A 27,845-nucleotide genomic window follows, 5' to 3' on the forward strand; every position below is an offset into this window, starting at 1 on the left:
ATATAGTGTGTCTGGTTATACAAGGAATTTATTAACTTCTTTATATCCTATTACTTGCTTTACATTACTTTTACTAATTCCAAATTCCCTTTCCTTAATTTTTGGCTTTTCAATTTTGGTTCCAATTTTATAGTAACTAGCCACGATCCTGCGCATTGCACGTGATAATTATTTTTATAATGGTTTTATTTTTTATTTTTACAATTTAGACTAATTTAATAAAGAGCAATGTATTTCATAATCATAATTTTATTTATTATATGAACAATTATAAATGTAATATAAGAACAATTATAATTCAAATATAAATTTTGTCGTACCAAAATGGAAACAATACAATTTTTCTAAAATTCAAAAGGCAAGTTAACAAAAATATTAATAAAACTTAACAATGAGTAACTGGACCAATTAGGAAAACAATTTGTTGTTGATAATCTATTAAGATTATTTTCTTAGCAAAAATTGTAATTTTGTCCACCCAAAACATATTATCAAATAAAAAATTATTAGCAAAATCTAAGAATTAAATTTCTATATATGCATTGTTATAAAATAATAATAATAATAATAATTAAAATAAAATTACAAAAGCTAAAATTTGTCACCTATCTGATTATTTTTGTTTGGCCAATCTTTGCTTTTCTCTAAATAAATGGTATTATAAAGTATTTCTAATACACTATTAAGAATACTTTGTCTACCACAAAAGATTAAAAAATAAACAAAATTTAGTAAAATCTCATAGTTTAACATCTAAATTGACCACTATAAAAAATCATGCTATATAATAGAAAAAATACCAAATTACAAAAAATACCAAATTATCTAAATCATGCTATGTAATAAAATAATATTATATTTTTATATGCTATATTTAATTCTTTATAATACAATAGCATAACATTTAACAATCAAATAAAACAAAAAACAAAAATAGAAAATAAAAACAACAACAACAATTTAAAAAACCAAACTAAACACATTAACCCAAAGTAGAATTTTTAAAGAATATAAAAAAATTATCAACCTAAAGCAGAGATACAAGGAAAATAAAAAATCCACCAAAAGTTGAGAGAGAGAGAGAGAGAGAGAGAGAGAGAAACAACATTTTTTTGTGAGAAAAAACTATGCATAGAATGGAGGAGATAGTAACAAATTTATAATAAGAGGGTATGAATAAAAGAAACAAAAATAAAAGAAGATGAAAAAAATAGGAAGAATGGTATTAATGTAAGGGGTAGTGGGGAGATGAAAAGATAAGTGAGAGGGAATGTTAGAGAAGTAGCAGGAAGATGAAAATGTAAGAGAATGAAAAATGTTAGAGAAGTGTAAATATTAAAAAATAAATGTAAAAAATAATTATAGGAAAATTGAAAAAAAAAAAAAAAGATAATAACATAGATGTAACATAGCCAACAAACAATATTGTGTTAATGTAACTTAATTGGAGCGTAACAATAATAAATGCTACGCTTCAGTTTTTATATATATATATATATATGTTGTTTTTGAATGAGATTCATTATGTAACATAGTAGTTGGCAATTTGTCACTATATATATATAATTTTTTTTTTTTTGGAAAGCCGTTACAGTTAGATTAATTGTGCTAAAAAAACCGTTGTAAGATAGCCAACAATATTGTGTTATATTGGTTCTCTTTTTTTTTTTTTTCTTTTTTTCTTCTTTCTTTTTTTGGAGAAGATATTGAAAGTTGAAAGTATTTGGTATGTGGATTGAATGTTCAAAATATTTTTCTAAAATAGGATTGTGATATGAATCATATGACTCTTTTTTTCTCGGTTCAATAACAGTAAAATATCAAATTAATACCTCATTTAGTTAACTCAGAGAGTTATTAGAATCTATAATTGAATAAGAAGAAGAAGAAGAAGAAGAAGAAAAGAAAAGACTAATACAGCATTCGCCCATAAAATCTAGTAACAGATTAACAATTGCTACGTAAGGTTTATCCAGGGAATGCCAGCTAGTTAGAAACAAAATATACAGCATATTTCATCTAGTCCCTTGTAAATGGGACACATGGAAAACGATTACCTTGAGCAGGCAGTGCTTCGAGTTGTTCTTCTAAGATCTGAAGTAGGTCTGGAAGCTTGAGAGGAACCAGTTCCAACTACATCTGCACTGTCAGTTTTGCTGGATCTAAGCCTTTTTGTTCTAGGTCCCCGAGGCGGCTGGGTCTGGGTGGGCACATCCGCCTCATCCTCTTCATCGATAAGTTCTGCTTTGGGTACTACATAATTCCATTCAGTCCCACAACTTGGACAAACTCTTTCCCCCTAAAATTAATTCAAGTTAGCAGGTTTATTAAGTACAGAACACCCTGTTCACAGTAAATATGAGACACATCATGAATATACCCTTCTTTGGGAAAAGAATTTCTTTAGGCAGTACTTGTGAATTCGGACTGTACAGGAGTCATTCTGGCACACATCCGCCTGTCAAAAACAAACCCAAAAGAGTACAAAAATTAATAGCAGAAACAAAGAAATGTTCCATTAGTTTTAGCTGGAACATTTGAAAATTTTCCATTGCTATTACCCTAGGGTAATGGTTGAATAAAACATTAGATTTTACTTTGAAACCACAAGCAAAGCTAATTCAAATTAACATTTTACTGAATACATCCTACATGGATTAATTAACTGTTAAAAAAAAAAAAAATTCCAAGATATAGTAGACATCAAACATTAACCAGTATCCACAGACATAGCAAAGTAATAATCAATTAACCTTCACTCCAGCTTCGTTGCACACTTGACATGAAGGAATATCATTATTACGGAAATAACTGCGCAGATCAAGAAAGGATCTGACACCAAGTCCAATGATACCATCAGGAGTGCGATTAAGCCACTGGTCCCGCACAAGTTCATCAAGAGTTTTTTCCTTCTGAGATAATGAGAAATTCTTTACTGCAGGAGGGACCTTAGTTGGATCACACTGTGATTGTGATCCTGTGCTAGTTAGAACCTGAAGATTAACAACATGAAGTGTCAAGCATGGGCGCATCACAGGAGCCAGCTTGTACAGAATAATAAACTCATTTGCCTGTGAGAAAAATGGTGTAAAAGTCAAGGGAGTTCCTAAATGAAAGCAAATTCTAGTTTGTTTTATTTAATTGATATGGAATTTTTCCTAATAAAAGCATAAACACTCGGTCACTAGTTCTGGAAACATCCATTCTTGGGCAAACCAAGTCATGATCAATAAACTTGTTGAGGCCATAGAATCATATAGAATTAAGACCCATTGGGTTTTCATCCACAGTTTAGCAGTGCAGACAACATTCTCTATAGCAAGTATTAAGAAGAACATTCAAAAAGATATATGCATTCAGAAGAATATATGTAAGACATACTGCCAACATTAGACAAAATTAAGCCAAACTGGGACATGTGCCCACAGTTTAGCTGCAGACAACTGCAGTAAGTAATAAGGTGAATGTTCAAAAAGAAAAATGCATTCAAGAGTATTCAAAACGCGTACTGCTATAAAATATAACTGAAATAAACCTTTAGCAAAACAACCAGAAACATTGTAGTTTTTCTATGTATTACCATGGTGCACCTAATTCTGTATTACCTTGGAAAGGTGTTTGGGGCAATAAGGTTCCATGTAAGGTAGCTTTTTTTTTTTGGTATGGACTGCAGCTTTGAATTCTATACTGACAATAGATAACCTTGCTAAATGGAAGCTAGTGATTGTTAATATATGTATTTTGTGTAAGGGGACGGTGAAAAAGTTAATCAATTGTTGCACTGTACTATTGCTAGGGAGATGTGATCTTTTGCACTCATGGCTTTTGGAGTACATTGGGTAATGCCATGCCAGGTAATTGACTTGTTGACTATTTGGAGGGGTGTTTGGAAGCCCCTGTAATAGGGTAGTGTGGCAAGCTACTCCGCATTGCATTATGTGGGCCATATGGAGAGAGAGGACTTGCTGGACTTTTGAGAATGAAGAAATCTATGCAAGAGATTAAAAATAGCCTTTTGAGAACTATGTTTGAACATAGTACATAGATCAGGAGGTATCTTGTAGTTTTATTATTGATTATTTTGGAGATCATGAGTGTCGTAATTCTTTAAGGATGCTCGCTTTTGAGCATTCCTTTTTAATAAATTATTCTTTTACTTATCAAAAAAAATATTTAAGTTGCATTGCCTCTAGCAACCTTACCACAACTGGCGCACTTGTACTCACAAATGTGATCTACATGACAATCCTCTTCCCTTGAGAATCGAGAACCCACTGATCTTGAAATTTCAGTAGAGATGGGAGAGGCAACACTCAAGACCCAATACTCATGACCATAACTAGATTATATTTATTTTGATTGGTTTGGTATTGAAGCCATTAAGTCACCCTTAACCTTGCTCTTACAAGGGAACCAGAATTATATTTAATGGAACTGTGAATGTTACTGCCTCTAGAAAGTACATCTTTGGCTTGTCACCAACTCTGACCAACAGGCAACAGCTAAGAAACAAATTCTAGCAGATTGGGGAGACGAGCTGCCAAGTAGGTGAGCGGTAGTAGAAGTGGCAAGGGAGAGCATGGCTCAGACTGTCAGACATTTTGCCGACATTGAGAAAAGGGAGAAAGGTAGCCAACCAATAAAAAATTACAACCATACATAACATCATCAAAACACCAAAACCACATCCACCAATTGCTTCACACACTGTAAAAAAACCACTTTGGATGAGCAAGCACTCAACTGGTTGTGTTTAAAAAAATTTCACTTCTTTTGACTTTTCCATTTCAGATCTGGTTGTCCCTCTTGAGATCCCATTGATCTTCTTTGGCTTATCCAAAACACTGCTACATGGTTACAATGGGAAAGCGTTTTACTTATCCAGGCTTGCAAATGAAAAAAGAGCGTAGGTGGACTTCAAATGGGTAAAAGAGTATTGTACTTTGACATTTTATAGTATGGGGCCGGCTAATCTTCTCAGCTAGAGGGGGAGCATATGTTGTTTTGTGAAATCTTAGGGGAGGATACAGCAATTTAATCCTATTATAAGTTTACTTTATTCCATAATATTATAAGAAAATTCTCCTACTACAGAAACTTGAATTTCAAAGAGAACATTTTATGAGTGCCATTATATCAAACCAATAAGATTTTACTTAACATCACAGATTTGTGATGCAGAAGAAGAGTGTCATTATGAACCACTCTATGTGTTGGACTTTTTCCTGTTGCCCAATGAAGCATGAGTTTGCGAATATAAAGGAGCATACGTTAATCCTATATGGTGCTTTCATAATGAAGTGCATACCACAATTAGAACCAGTTATGAACCATAGAAAGAAGTTCATAGCAACAAAAAAAACAACCAATCCTCGTTAGTACCAAAATTTTGGGGCTGACTATGGATCCTCAACAAACTATTGAAGAGAGAGCAATTCAACATAGGTGCCTCAAGGAGTTTGTTGGAGGTAATTTAGTTTGGGTACACTTTACAAAAGAAATATTTCCATAGGAAATCCATTACAAAGATTGATCTACATAAGGCATTGAAGAAAATAAGTATGAATACTTATGAGGTGGAACTTCCAAATGATCGTTAGATCAGTCCTATCTCTAATCTTGCAGTCTTGCATTTGTTTGATTACCAAAACTTTGATGGTGACTCTGTGCAACCAGAAATCAAAGATTGTAGTGTCCAGTTACCAAAGAAGCCTAGAGATGTCATCGAAGAGTTACTTGATATTAAGGAGGCTTGATAATTATAAGGTTATCACTATGATCAAATTCATATAAAGTAACTAATGAAAACACCTGGACTACCGGAGTGTTATTTTTTTTAAAAAGGTTGATCCTTCTATATATGACCATAATTTTCACATTTTTAACTGATGCCAAGATCTCTCCACCACAGAAAAATTGATGAGTAGCTAGTCAGAAAAGAAAAAAGATTCCAGGGTCAGTGTTCACAGCATTGTAGCACAATAGTTTTCAACACTAACAGTTTTATAAATTGGGATTTTTATGAATAACTTGAGTTAAATTTCTTAGGCTACCTTTTGACAGATAAATTATGTTTTATATCAAGGCCAATATTTCTATTTAATAATTCTTTCTACGCTACAAAGTTGATTATTTAGGGGTGCAACCGAATTTTGACTTTTATTTCAGCGAGAGTACTTTTCTTTCTATGTCCTTACTCTCTAGCCTGAGAGGCCAGCCCTTTGGCTATTATTTCATCTTTATCACTCACTCCTCGAGTTTATAAACTTTCTAGTACAAACTAAAACCCTTTGTGAGCTTCTCCAATGCTAATCTCTTCCATACAAGTTATGCCACTTGTAGAAGACAAACCATATGGAGTTGGATTTGCATCACTCAAAGTGCTAACTCATATTTCTAGAGTTCAATGCATCAGTTATTTTGATCACTTGTGGTGTGGGGATTCCCCTCTAAAGTAGGCATTCCCAGAGTTATTTTTGATCAGTCAGGATAGAGATTCTTCCATAGCAGATTTATTGCAATTGAGGTGAAGCATTTGGATCTTCATTTTCCCAGATTGGTACAAGATTGGGAGCTGGATTCTTTGGATAGGTTTATGGGTTTAATTTACTAATTTTTTCTGTAATTGGAAGGGGAGATGACAAGATGTGTTGGAAGCTTAATAAGAGTAGGGGTTTTAAGGTAGGAGGCTATTACCGGCTATCCTGTCCCTCCAATTGAGTCCATTTTCCATGAAAAATTATTTGGAGATCTAAGATCCCTCCTAGAGCTGCCTTCTTCTCGAGTGCTGCGTTGGGGAGGATCTTTACTACAGATAATTTATGGAAGAGAGGTATTATTGTGATTGATTGGAGCGTCATGCGTAAACGGAATGGGGAAAATATGGAATATCCACTTTTACATTTTCCTATAGCTCATGAGATGTGGTCCTTGGTTTTTTGTTTGTTTGGTATCCATCAGGTTATGCCACTGCAGGCAATGGATCTATTAGCCTCTTGGCAAGGCAGTTTTGCTCGGCACCGTAATGCTGCAAGTTGGAAGATTGTGTCACATTGCTTAATGTGGTGCATTTGGTAGGAGAGAATTGCTAGAAGTTTTGAGGGTTGTGAGCAGATTATAATTGAATCCTTTTTTCTTTCTTTCTATGTTGGATTGGGCTAGAGCTCTTCAAGCTTTCTCTTGTGATTCTTTCTTAGATTTTTTAGAGCATTGTTCTTTGAGACGTGTATGCTTGGAAATTTTGCTGCTTTAATAAAGATTGTTACTTATAAAAAAAATGCATCAGTGCAACAAATAAGGTCAGAAAATTCAGACCTGATTCTCCAATCGTAGATTAAGGGCCTGAATGTTGGATATGCTACCTTGAGCTGTGGCATCTTGCACAATTGCTTCAATCTGATATTTGACATAAAAAAAGATGCAAGAAGATATGATATAAATGAAGATATATAAAATTCATACTAGTAAACATCAAACATCTATTGGCATAAAGATTTTAACAAAGATTTCATTTAGACATAGTTTCTTCCATTTATACCTTTTCTAAAAGGCTCAAACACTGAGATAGTGATCAGAGAATTTGCTTCATTCTCATAACTAAGGATAATGCAATGTCAAGTGAATGTTATGAAATTCTCCTTGAACCTTGATTAATATTTTCCAACTATTCCACTAGCAACAAAGCACGTGAAAAAGAAATGAAGATTACCTATTTTATTGTAACTTTCATGATAAACACAAAAGAATATAAGAGAAAAAGATGCCCAAATTTTTTTCTCTTTTGGATTAGAGAAAGATGCCCTCAATATTATTATTATTATTATTATTATTATTATTTTTTGAAGGAAATCCATAAAAGAAGCAAGAAAGGCTAAGAGACAATGGAAGAATATACCAAAGGTTGTTTTTGGCCCTTATTTTGCTGCTACACCTACTTCCTTGAGATATGACATCTCTCTTCACGGTGGAAATCATATTCTCCATTATAAGGAATGACATCTAAAAAAAATATAACCAACTACAATAATCTATAGCAAAATGTTCTTAGAGATATCATTAAGGGGTGATCTTTATGCTTGTACAGAGTCCTCCATGCTCATTTTATATTGGGATTATATCTTGCTTTAGAAAGAAGAGTGAACAAATTGCAAGTAGCAACCTGCTAGGTAATAATACATACAGCCTCCTAGAGGATGGGAGCTCTCATAAATAAGGTAAAATTTTTAATTGCTTTACTATTTTTATACCCTAATATATGGAAAGATTATGCGCACAGGTGTGCAGAGCCAACAGTGGCTCCATTGGGTATCCCAAGTCCACTGTGACCCACGGTCGTGGATTAATAAGTTTTTTTTTTTTTTTTTTAAATAACCGATTAATAAGTTGATTTGAAGCAAGGAACCAACTCCATTAACAAGTTCTTGGATGCTGTAAAATTTCAAGACTATTTGGTGTTAAACCTTTACAAAAATAGTACATTACAAAAATTAAAGCCTCAGTAAAATAAACACATACCAAATGATACATTGTAATAGAACCAAACCCCAAAACACTAAAAACTGAAATTAAAAACTAAGCAGCCGCGGCCTCTGGTGGACTAAAGTACTTTAATGACACTGTCCCTTACTCATAGTTTACTGTAGAACAATGCCACTTAACCAAAAAAGAAAAGAAAAGAGATGGCTGAGATATGTGACCTAAAAGCCATGATATTAAATTGCAATGTACATTGTAGAGATAATAGGTATAACATCTTTTGTATGACAAACAGTTTAAACACATCAGTGATTATCAAGTCTTAAGTACATACCCATGACAATGGCAACTGTTCCTACATCAAAATTGTTAGTTCTGTAATCAGTCAATTTTTCAAGTCAACATCAGGAAGGCCTTGCTTGAGACGATGGAGAAGAGGCAAGGTCAAAATTGAGCAGAAATAGCTATGTACTTGATTTTATAAATCTTTGAAAGCCAAGATGGATTGGTGATCAAAATGGATTCTTGGAAGAAGATATGTCTCTAGTATATAAACCCTACATTGGGTTGACGATTGTTGTTGCAATGGGACAATTTTGAATTTTCTTATCAAGATATAAGTATAGCCATACTTACAATTGCCTTGTAGAAAGCAATCTGGGGAACTGAATATTTAGTGCCAAGCTTGGATTGTTCATCAGAAACGGTATTGACCACTCCATAGTAAACCCGGCCATCGTATTGGTTCCTGAACCCCCGTAGCTCACACTGAACATATGAAAGTGCTTTGTTTATCTTCAAGAGATATTCATCAAACGCCTGTTTATGAGTGCCTGTAATAGTGTGTATATATATATATATATCAAACACTACACTAAAATTTAACCAAACAAAAATTAACAATTAAAGCAGTTATGGAACGAGAAGAGGAAAAGGGAAACCTGGGTTTTTGCCAGTGAGGCCATTGAAGATTGGGTGGAACTGATCGTCCCTGAGAGGACCGCGAGATAACAATGCTTGAATTAGGGTTTGATGTCTCCAGCTTAGCTCCGCCATTTTCAGAATCAGAAACCCTAACTTTCTTTCTTTCTTTCTGAGGGGAATTGGGGATTTTCTTTTTTCGAAATTTGACAAATAAAATGAAAATAGAATGTTTTTTTGTTTGTAAAGTTTGAGAAACTATTGTACTGCGGCTGGGTTTATACGATCCGACCCTTCGGATGGCGGGTAATATTGGCCTTGGTATAATGGCGGGAGATGTTAAGGGTCACTTGCATTTTTTTTTTTTTTCTTTTTAATGAATAAAATAATTTTATTGAGAAGAGATAAGAGAGGGGAGGGCTCTAATCATCTCCGATTACTAAAAACGACTGTGAGACAACAAATTACCATTAAAAAAAATTGTAAGAAAATTAAAAATAATAAATAAATGAATGAAAAGAGAGAAGAATGCTTTGAAATGTTGATGTGGTTTTTGAGTATGTCAGCAGTGCAGATCGTTTGCTATGTAGACATTTTCATAAATGAGGTGACAATAGAAACTAAATCAATTAAAAGTTAAAAAATATAATAACTAAATTGAATGTTGAGAAAATTTGGGAACAAAATTGAAAGTACACCTAAAATATAGAGACAAACAAAAATTGTCAATAATTGTCTGTCGAAATCATAGAATTACATTTTGGCAAAAAAAAAAAAAAACATGAGTCATTTTGTCAGCTTTTTTAAAAAGAGTTATTCTTAATGAGGCAACTAAAAAAGTCCCCCAATTAAATTGATTTTTTTTAAATATTAGTTAGTTTTCTTTTCAAATAGTTTTGAAAATAAAGTAGGGGTATAATAGAAATATTAGTAAACTAATAATTTTTATTATTAGAAATAGAACAATATTTTGTGACATTCCAAAATGGAATAGAGGACAAATAAACTAAGATGAAGGTAGTATGTCTTTATGATTAAAAGTAGAATATAGAAAAAGTGGTGGTTATTTTTATTATTATTTTTTTTTTATCTCATTGCCATTTTCCTTTCTCTTTTCTTCTTGATTTGGAGAGGAAAAAAAAAATGGTGAGCCCAATAAAAACTCCACGCACCATTTTTTTTTCTTCCCTTTTAACTTTAACCAAACAAAATCACATTTTCCTCTACTTTTTCCTTTTCCATTTTTATCGTCTCTATTTTCAACCCAACCAAACATATGCTTATATTAGAGCATTATAGTTTTTTTTTTGGTAAAAGATCATTTTTCACTATAGTTTTTCTAAAAGTCCTCTGAAACTTTCCTTTTCCTTTATAGTTTCAATGTTTTTGTGAGAGAGTGATTGTATCCACACAAAACTCAATTAAGCGAATACATTTATTAAGAATTAGTTGTGTCTATGGGTTAGGTTGGATTTTGGTCACGATTGTTCATCACATCCCATACATCCCATCTCGTGCACTAGACAGAAACTTTGCCTCTTACCTATGACTTCTTCAAGTCAAGAGGAGATTACACACGTAAACAAAGATTTTGATGAAATAAGTATAATTTGACAATTTTTGAACTTGTTTATTTAAACAATAATCGCACAACATATATCACAATTGCTAGGGTAGTAAATTGTGATCAGTGTAGAACAAATGTGATGTCAATGGAGTCCCAATGAAAGTGACGTTGCACAAATCACAACCTACTACTTCCACGTGTTGTAAGAGGGAGGGTCTAATTGACAAGTGTTGAAGTGAATTGGTTAAAGCTGATAAAAAAAAAAAAAAAAATTATTGCAATCAACTAACCTTTTTGTTAAGGGAATTGAGCAACTAAAGTTAAACATGTATTTATTTATTAGGTCTTGTTACTTTCCACCTGATAAATTCCTAACGCACTTCAACATCCACATCCATTGACAAAAGCCGAAAAAGAAAATCAAATTGCCAATAATTTTATTTTGGTGGGGGTGGATTTGGGGGGAAGAGATTTTGAACTGCAAAACATAGATTTTGAACTCTGCTCTGATTTGGCCTTTGGTTCACTTGAATATTAGGAACACCAAAACAACTTATCTTTTTTAAGTCATATATATATATATATATATAACCTGCAGAAGTAATCACACGAGAGTATTTTACAGCTTAAATCCAAAAGTTAAACCTTATTTAGGTGAAGCTCCTATGCCGCACAGGACAAAACATAGGGCAGATTGGTTTATACACGAGACAACTGTTTAAGAGATATATATACTAGGTGCAGGAGTTTCATATCCTTTAATGCAGCCTCCCGGGTCCCGAATGCAGCTGCAGTGTCCGGCTTGGGACAACCTGAAGAACACCTGGTAGTTCTGCCAAGAAAGAAATAAACAAATAAATCATCCACTTTTTCATGGAGAACATTATACTGGTAGAATTAGTAAAAAGCAAAAAAGAGGACATGTTAATTAAGAATATGTTTTGATTAGTCTGTTGAGGATTCATTGTCAATCCCAAAGTTTTACGACTATGGATTGTGTTGTTGTATTATGGAGAATACAATAGAGTAGGAATTTCTCGGCATAATAATGATGAGAAACACAGTAAATTATATAGGAAATTTTAAACAGGTCATCACTTAAAATAACAAGTAGACTGATGTTATAGAACTAAAAGTCAGATAATAAATAACACAATCACTTCATAGCATATAACATAAAATATTATCAAAATATGATTGCCGGTAGGTGTCCAGCACAAAACCAAAGCATAATTGTGTCTAGTATAATAAGGTAGCAGGATTTTCATAAATTCTCTCTTACTCCTACTATACCACTATAAAGTTTTTTCCGCTAGAAAAAAGGAAAACAAAAGAACAACAAAAGTAGAGGAGGCGACCAGAGTCTCTGAAGATGATGCTTATAAATAAAATAACTAAAACTCTTCTAAGGGAAATTCAGACAATTTCTAGGCAACCATTGTCTAGTTAACTCAACTGCCGTATGAAAGAAAAATGTCAGGAAAACTTTCAGCTCACATTAAGGCTGATTTTGCATGAAAATAGAACAAGAGAATAATGGAAGTGAAACATGACAACAAATTGGAAAATAGAGACCACCGATAGCCAGCCAAATCTAAAAGAGCTCACCCACAGACCACTGTAAACCCCATATCAATTACTACCTTCAGTGCTGAAACAAAGTGTTGTGGTCACTTCCACCACGACCTTGGTGGCACCTACCTCACAGTGCCATGGTATTGGAAAGTGCAAATAATGGCAGCACATACAGGACAAGAGCTGGTTTTTCTTTGAGGGAAAACCAAAGCCTCCAAAAAAAGCTTTTAGACTTGTGTCTTTCAACCATAGTTCTCATCTATTCATTATTTGGTAACTGGCCATATGAATGCCATCCTAGCTAATAAGATAGTGCTCATTTTTTTTTAATCTCAATCTTTATTCATCTAGTCTGACTAACCTGATAAAATCACAAAGATAATGTATATCTAGCAAACCTAATCTCCCATCTAGTCAAAGTGTTAGAGTAGCCCACGCGTAGTGTTCCATGTGCGGAAGCTCTCCTCTACACACGTATCATAAAGGTTTAGATCCAATCAGATTCCATTTTAGATGGACACTGCAAGATACCTAAAGTATCCAGGCAGAGCTAATGTACACAGCATAACACACAACACCGATATGAGAATGACATTTGAATACAAGTCACCTAGTGTGGACTACATCATTGTAGACACTAAGAAAACCTTTATTTTCTTCTTTTTTTTTTTCTTTTTGTTGATAAAGAAAAAAACCTTTCCTCACTTTGGGTATCGTTTTTAAAATATAATTCAAAGACAAAAGTCCACAATACGATCTTCGCCTGCCATTCAGATCTTCACCATTCTTATACTAGAAAAACTCCAACTGTGTATGTGCTTAGTCTCATATATTTGTTCATAGTTGGTCCCAAGCTCGGAAAAAGGATGAGGGTTGCAATAGGCTGATGGCCATCGCAAAATTTAGCCACTCTATTATGACTGGATCCAATATAGATACTCATTGGCAGGGCGTTCCCTAAGAATGGAGGAAAATAATACATGTGGCTGACCTTAACTAGTTTATTGAGAATCTATAGCCAACCCCAAAAATTTGGGATTAAAGTACAATAAAGCACATAACTAAAGAAAACTAAAATATTGTTTTCGTCCTAAGCTTTAGGCGCAGTCTGCTTTTCAAACCTAAAATTTTATGTCCTCAAGGTGTTATATTATCTGCCTTAGAAAATCTGATATGGACCAATTCTTATAAATAATTTTTTTTTTTTTTGAAAGACAGAAAAGGTGGCATCAAATGATTGGTCAAGCACATCATTGCAATCGGCCAAGTTGGTGAAAAATCCCCAAATCTTAAGTTAGGGCTTAGAGATGAAAATCCCATGATAATTAAAAAAAAAAAAAAATACAACAATATAGGGGAAAGAAACAAAGAATAGATTGAAACAAGTAGTAATATGATATTATTCATTTTAATTTCTATTGAATTAAGACCCAAACGAAAAACAAAGAGATCCGCATACTTGAAATGAGGGAAACTTGTTGGGGTGTAAGCTTAGCAGAGAATCCACTAGCTGCTGTCTTGTAACTATATATCAGAGCCTCCTTTGCAGCCTCTTCGCTGTCAAAAAATTCCAACGCACAATTTTGAACAATATTTCTAATTTCTATAACAAAAGAATCTTTTTTTTTTTATCTTTTACGAAAGAGAAAGAGAACCTGCCGAGGACGGAGGCTAGGGTTTGGATGTGGAAAGCCTCAGGCTCCATATCTTGGGGTCGCTCCACATATACGATGTGAACCGCCGATTCTGATTCTGATGATGTTGATGATGATGATGATTGATCGGGTTTCTTTTCCGGAACACGCTCGGCCATTGTTGTAATCGATATCAACAGCAGCAGCAACGTGAAAGACAGAAATGAAAGTGTTCTTTGAGTTAGACCCATTTTTATAGCTTTTAATTTATTACCTTTTGGCTCTTCCTTTTTCTTTTATAGCCACAACTCTTTGCCACCACTACCACCGTCCAAGAAATCGGACAATCACAGTGTTCTTAATTATAATATTAATAAGTATCTTTAATTGTATGGGAAAAACTGATTTTATTTATTGTTACTATTATTTTGGGAATTATTGGTACTATTTTTACGGTGCTTAAGGGTTAAGTTTTACTATTTTTTTTTTTTGCTGAATAAGTTTTACTATTTGTTTAGTTTGCTGATTTTCGATTTGTTAATTGTTAATTTGTTATGTATTTGTCTGCGCTTTGGGGTCTACGCTTTTGTTCCATACACATTCATTCGGCTGCCCTGGCCTTTAGTGGTTTCGTGTATTATAAGTATTTTTCATATAACTTCATATCAAGAAGTGTATATATATTTTTTAATTAATTATTTGATAGTTAAAATGAGAGATTTACAAGGCTTTTGATGAGTGTAGATTTTTTTTTTTTTTTAGTGTAGATTTGTTGGGTGCAACTGATAAGGTAAATTTAAGGATAAAATACTATTTTGGTCACCCTAGACTTAAAAAAAAAAAAATCATCTTTAAACTTTGTAAAGAGTTTATTTATTTGTTTATTTATAATAATTTAAAGACAAAATTAGGGATAAAAAAAAAAAAACTTTTTCAATAGTTTCAAAAGTACTTTAAAAAACAAAAAAAATTTTAAGGACAAAAATTGAAACATTTTCAATAATTTAGATATGAAAAACGAATTTTTTAATAATTTAAAACAAAAAATGAACTTCTAATCAAGTTTAGGTACTAAAATAGTTTTTTAAATAATACTACAGTCACAAACTATTTTACAACATTTTTACAAAATGTTGATGTGGCAGACCTCTTATTAGTTTTCATTTAGGTTCACCATTAATATCACTTTTTCATTTATCAATAATCATTCACCAAATCAGCAGTTTGTAAAATAATTTGTATCTTTAACACTATTCTAATTTTTTACCCTAAATTTAATAATGTAGTCAAGTTGGCTATTTTCAATCTCTAGTTTTTTTTTTTTTTTTTTTAATTACTTTTGTTATTTCCTAATGTTGGTGGGAATCCTTAAAAGTCTCCTTACCAAGTATACTTAAGCACATGTTAACAAATATATATGTATAGTTTTTTTAAGAGTAAATTACAAAGTTGGTCCTTATTCTTTACATCATATATCAATTTGGTCCCTAACATTTCAATTGTGTCAATTTGGTCTCTAATCTATTTAGTGTGTGTCAATTTAGTCATTTTCGTTATCCTTTGAATAAAAAAAAGTTGATGCACCAAACAAAACATTAAAAAATTATTTTTCATACCACTAGCAACGCCACATTAGTTTTTTTTTTTTTTTTTTTTTCTTCTTCTTCTTCTTCTTAAAAGAAAAACCCAAATTAAATTAGAGACATGTCTCAACCAAAATATGAAAATCTCTTAACTCATCTCCATCTCTTTTCCCTTTCTCAGCCTCTCTTTCGTGAGTCACCACCAACTCATCCCATTTGAAACTATGTGGGTATTTGTTAATAAATGTTTGCCTATGTTGACATTTAAGTCCAACAGTGTTTTTCCACTTGGACATGAGTTGTAGTGAAACGAAGATATAACGTTTTTAGTTTGACATAAGTTGGTGGAGATTGAGGATGGTTTTTAGTTTTTTGAGGTGGGTTATTAGTTTGTTTGGTTTTGGGTCTTTGATTCGGTCCTTTAAGGGTGTGTTTGTTTGGAGGTAAAATAGGGTAAATGGAAAACTTTTGAGAGAAAATGGGAAGGAAAACTTTTTTTGAGTGTGTTTGGTTAGGTGGGGAGGAGGAAAAATAAATGATAGGGCCCAAGTGTTTTGTCCCTAGGCCTACGAAAATGTTTTCTCCCTAAAATGGAGAAAAAACTGAAGGGAGAAAATGAGGTTGCTTAATGAACAAAATTGCCCTTGTGCACTTGCATATGGACTTTGTCCGTATATTGCTCTTCTTCACTTTTTTTTTTCCTTGGATGTTGCCTCTTCTTCTTCTTCTTCTTCTTCTTTTTTCCTTCCTTGGATGTTGCATTTTTTTTTTCTCCCTCCTAGACATGCCTCTGTTGGGTTACACGTGTGAGTTAAATCTCACATTAAATAAATATGAGGAGAATAAGTGGTTAATATAACATAATTAAGCACATACTCATTGGGCTTAGGCCTTTTGGGTTAAAGTGTGTTTCTATATGTTATATTAATTATTCAAGGAAGCTTCCCAAGGTGTTTATCCCCCACCCCCAACAAGTGGTATTAGAGCCCGTGGTGGCGTGTGGTGAAGGTGGTAAGGTGTTCATGGTCCCTATCCAGCAAGGATAGAGAAAGCCTAAACGACCCACACACGAAGATCCTAGAGAATAAAAAAAAATTTAAAAAAAAAAAAGCCTAACAAAGGAATATTGCTAATGGTGCTAAATAATGATGTGGTGCGAGGTTCCCATGGACATGGACGTGCGGGGTTCCCATGGATGGCGTATGAGAGACCCATGGATGACGCGTTGATGAAGTGAAAAGCTCATTAGGCAATGGGGAGTGAATATGACTTGTTCATGGCCCACAGAGAGGTCTTGAAGCCCATAGAAAGGCAGACTCACACACAAGAGGGGGATTGTTAGGTTACACATGTGATTGAAGTCCCACATTGAATAAAGATGAGAAGAATAAGTGGTTATTATAACATAATTAAGCACATACCCATTGGGCTTAGGCCTTTTGGGTTAAAACGTGTCTTTATATGTTATATTAATTACTCAAGGAAGCTCCCCAATGTGTTTATCCCCCCAACAGTCTTCTCTTCTTCTTCTTCTTCTTCTTCCTTCATTGCCTCTTCTTTCCTTTTTCTTTTTCTTTTTTTGTTTTTGTGTGTGTGTGTGTGTGTGGGGGGGGGGGGTTGTTTGTCACTTTTTTGATTTTAATTGGGCATCATTTTTAACAAGGGTAAATTAGTAAATTTATACAAACTCATTTTTCCATTCATTCACTTTTTTACTCCCAACCAAATAAAAATGAGAGAAATTAAAATCTTTTCTATCCTCCAATTTTTCCACTCCTCCAACCAAACGGACCGTAAGTAAGTTCTAGTTGAGATTACTAGCGTATCTTCTTTTGAGTGAAGGAGTTGAATGCGCCAAATGGGCATTTTTGTGAGTCTATAAAAGGATGAGAGTAATGCATGGATGGCAGGATAATGAGTTTTTTTTTTTTTTTTTTTTTTTTAATAGAGAATTTTAACTTATAGCGTTTGCTTCTATCTTCTAATAATAGCTCTTTATCATCAAACCAATACACTAATCAATTTTTGGTATAGACCGGGATTAAAGCTCAAATCTTTTATTCAACCATTAGAGACTTTATCAGTTAAGTTAACTAGAATCTACGGCAAGATAATGAGTTTGAATCTATATAATACCCTCATGATATTTGATTTAGAGAGAGAATGATTCTTTGTATTGAAATGAAGGCGCGACCAAGGCTTGATGCTTGATGAGACTGAGAGAGGGAGAAGAGATGGAGATGAGTTAGGGGTTTTAGGGATTTTGGTTGTCACCTATCTCAATTTAATTTGGGTTTTTTTTTTTTTTTTTTTTTTTTTTTTTTTTTTTTTCATAACAGTTTTAATGGTATAGTTAGTAGATAATGTGGCATGAAAAATAATTTTTTTATTGTTCTGTTTAACACATTAACTTTTTCCATCCAAAAGATAATGACATGGACTAAATTGACACGCATTGAAAAGGTTAGGGACCAAATTAACACAACTGAAAAGTTATGAACTAAATTGAAATATGATGTAAAAAATAGGGACCAACTTTGTAATTTATCGTTTTTTAAATAAAGGGAAAAATTTAGGAATTCTTATACAACTCTTTAGCATGCAAGATACTAGGGTTCCTAATAATTTAAACATGTGGCTGCATTGATCAATAAAGTGCCAATATTTTTTTTTAAATTTTACAAAAAATAAAATAAAATAAAACACACATTGTTATTTTTTTAAGGGCGATTAAATTCAAGGCAATAATGTGTTTGAAATTAATTAAAAACCCTAATAAACTGGACTTAAGGAACCGTTGCCAAGTTTTATCCTCCCATAAATATGGGTATGTATGTATGTGTGAGATCTACACGTTTAAGTAACTATTTTTTTTTTTTTGGAAAACAAAACAATAGAATCCTTTATTTATAAGAGTATTTCAACCACAATATACATCTAAGAAGCACCAAGCAGTGTGTTCTCCAGAAAACCACTTACTTAGAAGGAATTAAAAAAAAAAAAAAAAAAAAGACCCAGAAGACTGTGTACACCAAAGGAAAACAAAAGAAAAGAGCCCCACAACCACTTTTATACAAATTGAGACAAAAGAGACCCACTGCCACTTTATACACACTGACAACAAAGGGACCCACTACCCCTTTATACAAATTGACCCACTATTTTGCATTGTGTCTTTTGCCATCGCCCACACGTTTCGAGCAAAGGGCATTCCCGAAACAGATAAGCACAAGTTTCCCTCTTCTGTCTACACAATTCACATCTTAGATCAATTTGTATCTTCCTTTGAAAAAGATTATCCCTTGTAGGGAGAATGTTGGAGCAAGCCTTCCATAAAAAAGTTTTAACTTTAGGAGGCACTTTCAAAGCCCAAATCTTATTCCACCATTTTCTATCCTCTTGTGCCTTTGAATGTTTAGCTTCCACCTGTTGTTTTAAACAAAGGGCTATCTAATATGCTGACTTAACAGTGAACTCGTGCCTCCTATTTTCCTTCTAAATCAGAATGTCCCTTGAACGGCTTCGATTAAGTGGTATGGCTAAGATTTCCTTCCTAGTTCTAGGTGAGAAGGTTTCACAAACTTTTAATCTATTCCACTGCCATGTGTTTGTATCAATGAATTCAGACACCTTAGCAGATAGCCTTTCTTCTCCAATAAACACTAGTCTATGGGATAACCAGCGTGAAGATGAAACCTCAATCTTTGTACCAGTTCCCACCCTCCATCTTGTGCCTTCTATAATGACATCCCTAGCAGCTAACAAACTCTGTGAGGATTTATATCCTAATTTAGCCTCCATAAAAGAACAACTAGGAAAATATCTTGCCTTATAAACCCGATAAAACAAAGAGTGTGTATGGTGTGTCAATCTCCAGGCTTGTTTAGGTATCATAGCTAAATTGAAGGCATGTATATCTCGAAAACCCATACCTCATTTTTTCTTTGGTGTACACAATTTCTTCCAATTTATCCAGTGGATCTTCTTTTCATCCTTTGTCTGCCCCCACCAATATTTGGCCAAGTAGTGTTGATAGAGTCCCTTACTGCCTTTGGAATTTTAAAGAGACTCACAGAGTATATTGGAATGGCTGTGCAATTGTCCTGATCAACACCTCTCTTTCGGCTTTAGAAATAAGCTTTCCTTCCATCCCATAACTCTCTTTTTTATTAGGTCATGCATCTCCTTAAAAGTATTCATCTTTGATTTTCCACTAGCCATTGGTAGTCCAAGGTATTTTTAACAGTTATTCATAATCCTTGCTCCCAATAATTGCTATATCTCCCTCTTAACTTCTTCAGTTGTATTTTTACTAAAGAATAAAGAAGTCTTCTGTCTATTAATGGCTTGACCGGATGCCTCTTCTTACTGACTTAGGATGTCCAAAAGGCATTGACATTCTCCAACTGATGCTTCATAGAACAACAAGCTATCATCAGCAAATAGTAAATGAGAAATACGGACTCCTCCCTTACATAATAAAACTCATTGTAACTGTCCAGTTTCTGATGATTTTCTTACCTTTCCAGACAACCCCTCGGCAGAAAGAAAGAATAGATAAGGTGACAAAGGGTAGGGGTGCGGCATAGAAACCCACCTCGTTGACCAAGCTTCTCTTTTACAGGCCATAGTAGGTTGGTTTATTTATTTATTTATTTATTTTACACCAAAGGCTATTGTAACTGTTAAATAAAATTCTTTTATTTTATTTTGAGTGTTCTGTTCTGTGTTTAGTGTATACTCCATTAATTGTAGTCAACCATGCATCCCTATATTTTCTTTAAAATTAAACCTAAATTTAAAATGAAAAAAAAGTAAAAGTAACACCTAACTTATTGCAATTAGATTATAAAATGAAATACTAAAAATTAGATAGAGAATTCCCATAAAAATAAAATGAAATATTAAAAAAATGATAGAGGATTAGGATAAAAAAAAGAAAAAAAAGAAAGGGGATTTATGCAAATTCTAGCATGGTATTCAATATTCATTAACGGGATTTATGTGCTAGGCTACAACATTCTTGTAGAGTGTGGTAGTTTCTTAAAGCTGTCGTTTAATATTAGCCTATTTCTAATTTTCTATCCGTATGTGCTCTCCTAGTATTAGTTTTAGTTAGTTATGCCTGTTAGCGAATTGTATGAATTTTGACATGTTTAAATTTTCTTTCTCATTTTTTGTGTTTTACTTTATGCTTTACTAATCACAATTTATTAAATATTCTTTTTACTTTTCTTAAAAAATACCAAAAGTAAAAAAAAAAAAAAAATTAAACATATGACATACCATAATTGAGGAAGCCATAAAGTAAAATACAAAAAATGAGACACAAAATTTGTATTCTGCTTAACTATTATCATTTGTAATTTGGAAAAAAAAGAAAAAGAAAAGAAAAGAGCAGAATTGTATTACACTTTCACTCATTAAATGTAACTGATTTTAAAGCTAAAGTTATGACGTATATGGGGCCATTTGGTAGCAAATGTTTTAGTTTACAAAATAATATGAAAACTATAATCTAAAAAAAAGTGTAATAAAAACACATATTTCAAGAAACTTCAAACTTTTTATATCTCTTTTTGTTGTTGTGAATTTTAAAAATTTAACCGTTAGATTTCACATTCTTTATATTCTTAACAAGTATATCAATTGTGGGGCCTGTTAGTAAAAAAGATATAGTAATCCTCAGAAGTGGGCTAGGGGCCCAACGGCCCAATCCGATGACGATTAGTTATCCGATGATAGCCTAAATTTTTATTATTATTATTAAATAGATAATATTGGAGAAAGGAATGGATATTGTATACAGTGGCATAACGCAGGTCCGAGGACACCAAAGTCCGAGGTGAATGTAACTTTCATTTTATTGAGGAGACTCCGCAAAGTTGTATCTGAACTGGAAATTGGGTATAAACCTAAGGAGGAGTCGGGGAAGGTAGTAAATATTTTCCAAGGCCATCACCTCCACATTAAATGCTTTTCAGCTAACCCTCTGACTGCATTAATATGGAGGTGATACCTGAACAGTGACTAAGCAGCTTTATGGCCACTGAGTAGAAAGTTCCGGTAGGTGCTGGATGGGACAGAAAGGAGCTCCCACGATAAGAACTACACGTGTACAATGGAAACGGAGGGGAGAACGGAGTATATAACATAGAAACGAATGAAATAAAGAGGGGACTTTTTCATAAAAAAAAAAGAGAAAAAGAAAAGAAAGACGGACTGAAAGAGAGCCGAAGAGAGTTTTTCTCAAGGAATGAACCTAAAACATCCCTTGTTACTTGATGAGTATAACCTTTCCTGTCAAACAGTACTAGTTCTTGTACCCATGCTCTAAAAATTTATTGTTTGGGCTTGTTGGGCTGAAAACCCATTCATACTCAGGGTCAAATCCAAATTGAGTCCCTACAATTGGCGCCGTCTGTGGGAAAGAACTTGATCTGTTGAGAAGGAAGGGCAGGTGTGATACTTACGATGGAAGAGGGAGTACCGCAGCAACCATTGACGGTCCCGCAATAGGCAGATGCTGATCAGCACCAGGCAGAGTCTAGGGGCTCTTAGCACAGTAATCCGTTGGTAGACCACGAACATGGGGGGGATCATGAGGGGAGTACCCGAACAACCCATACAGATAGAAGCCGCTCTCGGGGGAAAGGCCATGCTTCCCCTGTAAAGAGCGGAGGAAATTTGCAGCGTGAGATTAACAAGTTGAAGAGGGAATTGTGATATGAGCGACGAAGGTGTAAGGCTCATAACTCTAGGCACTCCTCTGAGGAGTCGGATGACACCAGTTACAGGCAAAGGTCGAGAACTCCACCCAACGAATCTTTTTCGTGTGAGGAGGAGTACCACCGTGGGAGAAGAAATAAGAGCCCGACTCGCCAGGGTCAGGGGAATGATGCCTTGAACAAGGCTCTGAATCAGGTCTCTAAGTCGCCCTTCACGCGACATATTGAGGACGCTAGTCTTCCTCGGCGATTCCACCAGCCTGTGTTCACCATTTATAATGGTCGAACAGACCTAGTGGAACATGTTAGCCACTACAGCCAGAGAATGGCTATTCATGCCAGGGATGAAGCCTTAATGTGCAAGGTTTTCCTGTCTAGCCTAGGCCCAGTGGCAATGAGATGGTTTAATGGCTTGAGAACTAATACTATTGACTCTTTTGAGAAGCTCACCCAGGCCTTTGGTGCTCGTTTTATTACATGTAGAAGGGTTGTTCAACCCTTGGGGTCGTTACTATCCATGTCTATGCGAGAAGGGGAAACCCTAAAAGCCTACTCAGATAGATACTGGGAAATGTTCAACGAGGTGGTTGGGGCTTACGATGACATGGCTATGAACACTTTTAAGGAAGGTCTTCCAACCGAGCACGGTCTAAGGAAGTCTCTGACTGGCAAGCCTGTTACTAGTGTACGTCAGCTTATGGATCGGATAGACAAATATAGAAGAGTAGAGGAAGATCAGATGCAAGGCAGAGGAAAGTCTAAAGCAGTAACTCAAGAGAGGAGGGATTTCAGGCTGGACCGGTATAACAACAACCGACCTCGAAGGGACTTTGGGGGGCAGTCAGGGCCTGCCAACTCCCAGGTGGTTAGCGCCGTGTTCCGAGAACCAGTGCAGCGAGTTCTGGAGAAGATAAAGGACGAGCCGTTCTTTAGGTGGCCCAATAAGATGGCAGGGGATCCTGCAAAGCGTAATCGGAATCTTTACTGCCAGTACCATCAAGACCACGGACATATCACTGAAGATTGTAACAATCTGTGGGATCACTTAGAGCAGTTGGTGCAAGAAGGGAAGTTAACCCAATTTCTGCATCACTCCGGTGGCCGAGGAGGCCACGTAGGCTCAGCGTTTCAGGGGGATGCTTTAAGGGGACCTCCTTTGGGCACGATAAACGTTATATTCGTTGCCCCGGGGAGAACTGGATCTTGCCATTCCAGGGTAATGTCTGTGTCTCAGTGCTCGGAGGAGGGCTCCAGTTCGAGGCTGAAGAGAGCCAGACCGGGCACCTCGTTGGTGTTAGGCTTCTCAGAAGAGGATAAGAGAGGAACCATACAACCGCATGATGATGCTTTGGTGGTTACGATTAGGATCGGAGGGTATGACGTTAAGAGAGTGATGGTTGATGATGGAAGTGCCGCCGAGGTAATGTACCCTGATTTATTCAGGGGGTTGAATTTGAAACCTGAAGACCTGACAACATATAGTTCCCCGCTGGTGGGCTTCGAGGGCAAATCGATCACCCCGTTGGGAATGGTTAGATTACCCGTGCAGACTGGTTTAGATATGGTGGAGGTGGATTTTATTGTGGTGGATGCCTTTTCTCCGTATATGGCTATTTTGGGAAGACTATGGTTGCATGCTTTGGGGGCTGTTTCTTCCACTCTTCATCAGAAAGTGAAGTATCCCTCAGGGGGCGGGGTTTCAGAGATTTTGGGAAACCAGAACATGGCTAGGCAGTGTATGATAATGGCCATTTAACATCGGCCAGAGACAAGCAATTCGGCTGTAGCCGAGGGTGATTTATAGCAATCAAGGGTTCAGGAAGCCCAGTTCGGCGCGTCCCCAGAGGAAATGAGGTGTGAAGATTTGGAAAGGGTGAACGTTGGTGATGATCCAGAGAAGTATTTTCAGGTCGGGGCTCAGTTGCCTTTGTTAGAGAAAGAACAGTTGGTCGAGGTTCTTAGAAGAAACGTTGAGTGTTTCATGGAGTGCCTATGAAGCCCCGGGAGTGGATCCGGAGTTCATCTGTCATCATCTGAATGTCAACCCCTCATGTATTCCAAAGAAACAACCACCTCGGCGTCCGTCCAAGGTACACGTCGAGGCTATTAAAGACGAGGTGACCAAGTTAAAGCAGGCTGGGGCAATCAAGGAGGTATTTTATCCTCAGTGGTTGGCCAATACAGTCGTAGTGAAAAAGAAAAATGGAAAGTGGCGTGTGTGTGTTGATTTTACGGACCTTAACAGAGCGTGCCCAAAGGACCCTTTTCCTATGCCCCGTATAGATCAGTTGGTGGATGCTACGTGGGCCATCCTCGGATGAGTTTCTTGGACGCCTTTCAAGGCTACCATCAGATCCCACTCGCATTGGACGACCAGGAGAAGACCGCTTTTCTCACTCCCACTGGAAATTACCACTACAAGGTAATGCCCTTTGGTTTGAAGAACGCGGGGTCTACCTACCAGAGAATGATGACGAAAATGTTTGAGCAGCAGTTGGGCAGAAACATTGAGATTTATATTGATGATATGGTCGTAAAGAGTAAGGTAGTGGTCGAGCACTGACGGACCTTAACCACACTTTTGGGATTTTAAGGAGGCATAAATTGCGGCTGAACGCATCCAAATGCTCATTTGGGGTAAGTTCAGGTAAGTTCCTAGGTTACATGGTGACCCATAGGGGAATTGAAGTTAACCCTGATCAGATTAGAGCCATAGCTAACTTGCAACCACCTCGGAATCCCAAGGAGGTCCAGAGGCTGACCGGGATGACGCCGCATTAAATAGATTCATATCCAGGTCGGCGGATAGGTGAGGCCTTTTTTCTTACTGCTCCACAAGTGGAAAGGATATGAATGGACTGAGGAGTGTGACTTAGCATTTCAGCAGCTGAAGGAGTATCTATCTCGGTCACCCATCATGTCTAGCCCCAAGATAGACGAGATTCTTTTTTCCTACCTAGGATCACCACTTATGCGATTAGTTTTGTTCTGATACGAGTGGATAATGGAGTACAGCGGCCGGTCTATTATGTGAGTAAGTCTCTTCACGAGGCCGAAATACGCTACCTGCCATTGGAAAAGGCCATTTTAGCAGTGGTGCATGCCACCAGAAAACTTCCCCATTATTTTCAGGCGCATACAGTGGTTGTCCTGACTCAATATCCGATCAAAGCAGTACTTCGAAGTGCAGACTATACTGGTAGGGTTGCCAAGTGGGGCACAATTTTAGGGGCTTTTGATGTCAAGTATATGCCCGTACTTCCGTGAAGGGTCAGGTGCATAGTTTTAAAAACCGGACCGACCGGCCGGTCCGACCGGTTCAACTGGGAACCGGCCTTAAATCCGGTCCGGTTATGATAAAAAACCGAAAATAATTAAAAAACCGCGAAACAGTAAAAACCGGATATCCAACCGGAAAAACCGGAGGTTGAACCGGAGGTTGAACCGGTTGGAAATTTTTTGTCTTTCTCGGCAAAACTATGCCGTTTTGGACCTCTAAAATCCTAAAAACTAACCCTAAATCTCTAAGACTCTAACTCCCTAAGCCGAAAGCCCACCCACACCCTCAGACAGTCACTCTCAAGTTCTCAACTGAACTCTCAAGCTCATCTCGCTCATCGCTGCGATCTGCCTCGCCGAAAGCTCATCTCGCTCAGCCTGAGTCAGACTCGTTCATCTCGCTCATCTCGCTCTGCGGCTGCGATCTGCCTCGCCGAAAGTGAAGCTCGCTCTTCGCTGCCTCAAGCTCGGTCTTCACTGCCTCAAGCTCGGTCTTCAGACTGTTTGTTCGCTCACCTCAAGGCTCTCTCTGCCTCACGCAGTCACGCGCACACTCTGCCTCAGCAAGCTGAGTTTTTTTTTTTTTTTTTTTTTTGCCTTTCGAAAACAGAGTGAGCTCACTCAAGCTCACGCACCTGGGTTTTGGCCTTTGGGCTCTGCGCCTCTGCCTCACTCAAGCTCTGCCGCCCTCAAGCTCTGCCTCACTGCATCTCTCAAGCTCTGCCGCACCTGGGTTTTTAATCTCAAGAGCTCCTTTCTCATTTGGTTTGTTACTTAGTTTCTTTTTTTTATTCTTAATTTCTTATACAATTTTTTAAACCCACATTTAACTTTTGGGATATTTGTACTGATTTGGCTTGTGTTTTGATTAGATGTTGAGGATATTTGACTATTTGTTGATGTTGAGGTTATAAATAGAGGTAATTTCATTTGGGGTGTTGTGATGATTATTGGTTTGATTTGTGTCATAGTAATTGTTTTTGTTGAAATGAATGTATTTAGTGAGTTTTGTTTACAATTCCCAGCTCTCTGCTTGGTTGGTCACTTGGTCTTCTGCGTTCTCTGCTCTCTGCTCTCTGTGTTCTCTGCTTGGGTAATGAACTAATGATCTTTTCTTTTCTTTTTTTTCATTTTCTCGGTTCACATGATGATATTGATTTCGATTGTCTTCATAACAAATGAGGCTTGGTTTTAAAACTTAGTTGTTTGTTTGAAACTTTGAAACTTAGTTGTTGTTTGTTTGAAACTTTAAAACTTAGTAACTTAGTTGTTGTTTGTTTGAAACTTTAAAACTTAGTTGTTGATTGTAATGAACTTATTTGTTATTTTCATTTGGATGTAAATGTAATAACTAATGAACTTATTTATTTGGTTTTGTTGAAAGTTTATTAGAATTTCAGGATGATTATTTTGTAATGTTATTACTTATTGATTTGAGCCCTCTTGAGATTGCTTAGGTTTTTTTGCTTTAATAAGTAAGGAAATATTTTATTACAGGTGATGTTTCTAAAGCAAGTTATGGACCATCTATTGTTGAGTGCTATGTTGTGACCAATCCATTGGCTTTTGTCAATAAATTATTACTGCAAAAAAAAAAGGTGTTTCTTTGCAAATTGATGCAAAATCAGTAATCAAAAGTTATTAAGTCAAATTATATAAAAAGATGTAATATTATATACTTATATTCTTGTATTTTTTTAAAGGAAACATATTTGTTATTATAGGTTTGTTAGTTTTAGACTTTTAGTATATTAAAAAATTATTAATTATTTATATAATTTAAATAAATAATAATTAAATTATTTATGACGTCATCGGTTCGACCATCGGTCGGACCCCGGTCCGACCATAAAACCGGTATTTAGCTCTTTTTCCGGTTCTTTTACCGTACCGGTTTTTAAAACCATGCCTGCTCGCCGATCTACTGGCCGAGTTTGCTGAAGGTCCTGAAGAGATAGAGACAAGCCCAGGTGGCATGGATGAAAATTGGTTGGCCTCATTTCCGCGCAACCTATCTTACCCTGGACGGTATATGTGGATGGGGCAGCAAATCAGCGGGGGTCTGGAGTGGGACTTGTATTGA

General features: G+C 35.7%; 3 protein-coding genes across 4 annotated transcripts; 1 reads left to right on the plus strand and 2 right to left on the minus strand.

Moving 5' to 3' along the window:
* Positions 1 to 1,894: 1,894 nt before the first annotated feature.
* Positions 1,895 to 9,751, minus strand: LOC111984627 (uncharacterized). 2 transcript variants are annotated; one of them, XM_065774318.1, is made up of 6 exons: positions 9,417 to 9,751; positions 9,112 to 9,308; positions 7,315 to 7,395; positions 2,754 to 3,071; positions 2,381 to 2,458; positions 1,895 to 2,299 (listed from the first exon to the last, which is right to left on the minus strand). In XM_065774318.1, exons 1-6 carry the CDS (start codon positions 9,529 to 9,531, stop codon positions 2,054 to 2,056), a joined length of 1,035 nt encoding a protein of 344 aa, XP_065630390.1. In that variant the 5' UTR covers positions 9,532 to 9,751; the 3' UTR covers positions 1,895 to 2,053. The 2 variants fall into 2 exon arrangements, with proteins under 2 accessions (XP_065630390.1, XP_023872014.1); XM_024016246.2 differs by having other exon boundaries at positions 2,754 to 2,993; positions 9,417 to 9,747.
* Positions 9,752 to 11,453: 1,702 nt separating this feature from the next.
* Positions 11,454 to 14,517, minus strand: LOC111984640 (subtilisin-like protease SBT3.3). Its single transcript, XM_024016258.2, has 3 exons — positions 14,194 to 14,517; positions 13,998 to 14,095; positions 11,454 to 11,795 (listed from the first exon to the last, which is right to left on the minus strand). Exons 1-3 carry the CDS (start codon positions 14,421 to 14,423, stop codon positions 11,722 to 11,724), a joined length of 402 nt encoding a protein of 133 aa, XP_023872026.1. The 5' UTR covers positions 14,424 to 14,517; the 3' UTR covers positions 11,454 to 11,721.
* Positions 14,518 to 23,000: 8,483 nt separating this feature from the next.
* Positions 23,001 to 24,239, plus strand: LOC136067890 (uncharacterized). Its single transcript, XM_065774308.1, has one exon. The coding sequence runs from the start codon at positions 23,001 to 23,003 to the stop codon at positions 24,237 to 24,239; it is 1,239 nt and encodes a 412-aa protein (XP_065630380.1).
* Positions 24,240 to 27,845: the final 3,606 nt, after the last annotated feature.

Source organism: Quercus suber, unplaced genomic scaffold (assembly GCF_002906115.3).
Source record: "Quercus suber isolate HL8 unplaced genomic scaffold, Cork oak 2.0 scaffold_90, whole genome shotgun sequence".
NCBI lineage: Eukaryota > Viridiplantae > Streptophyta > Magnoliopsida > Fagales > Fagaceae > Quercus > Quercus suber.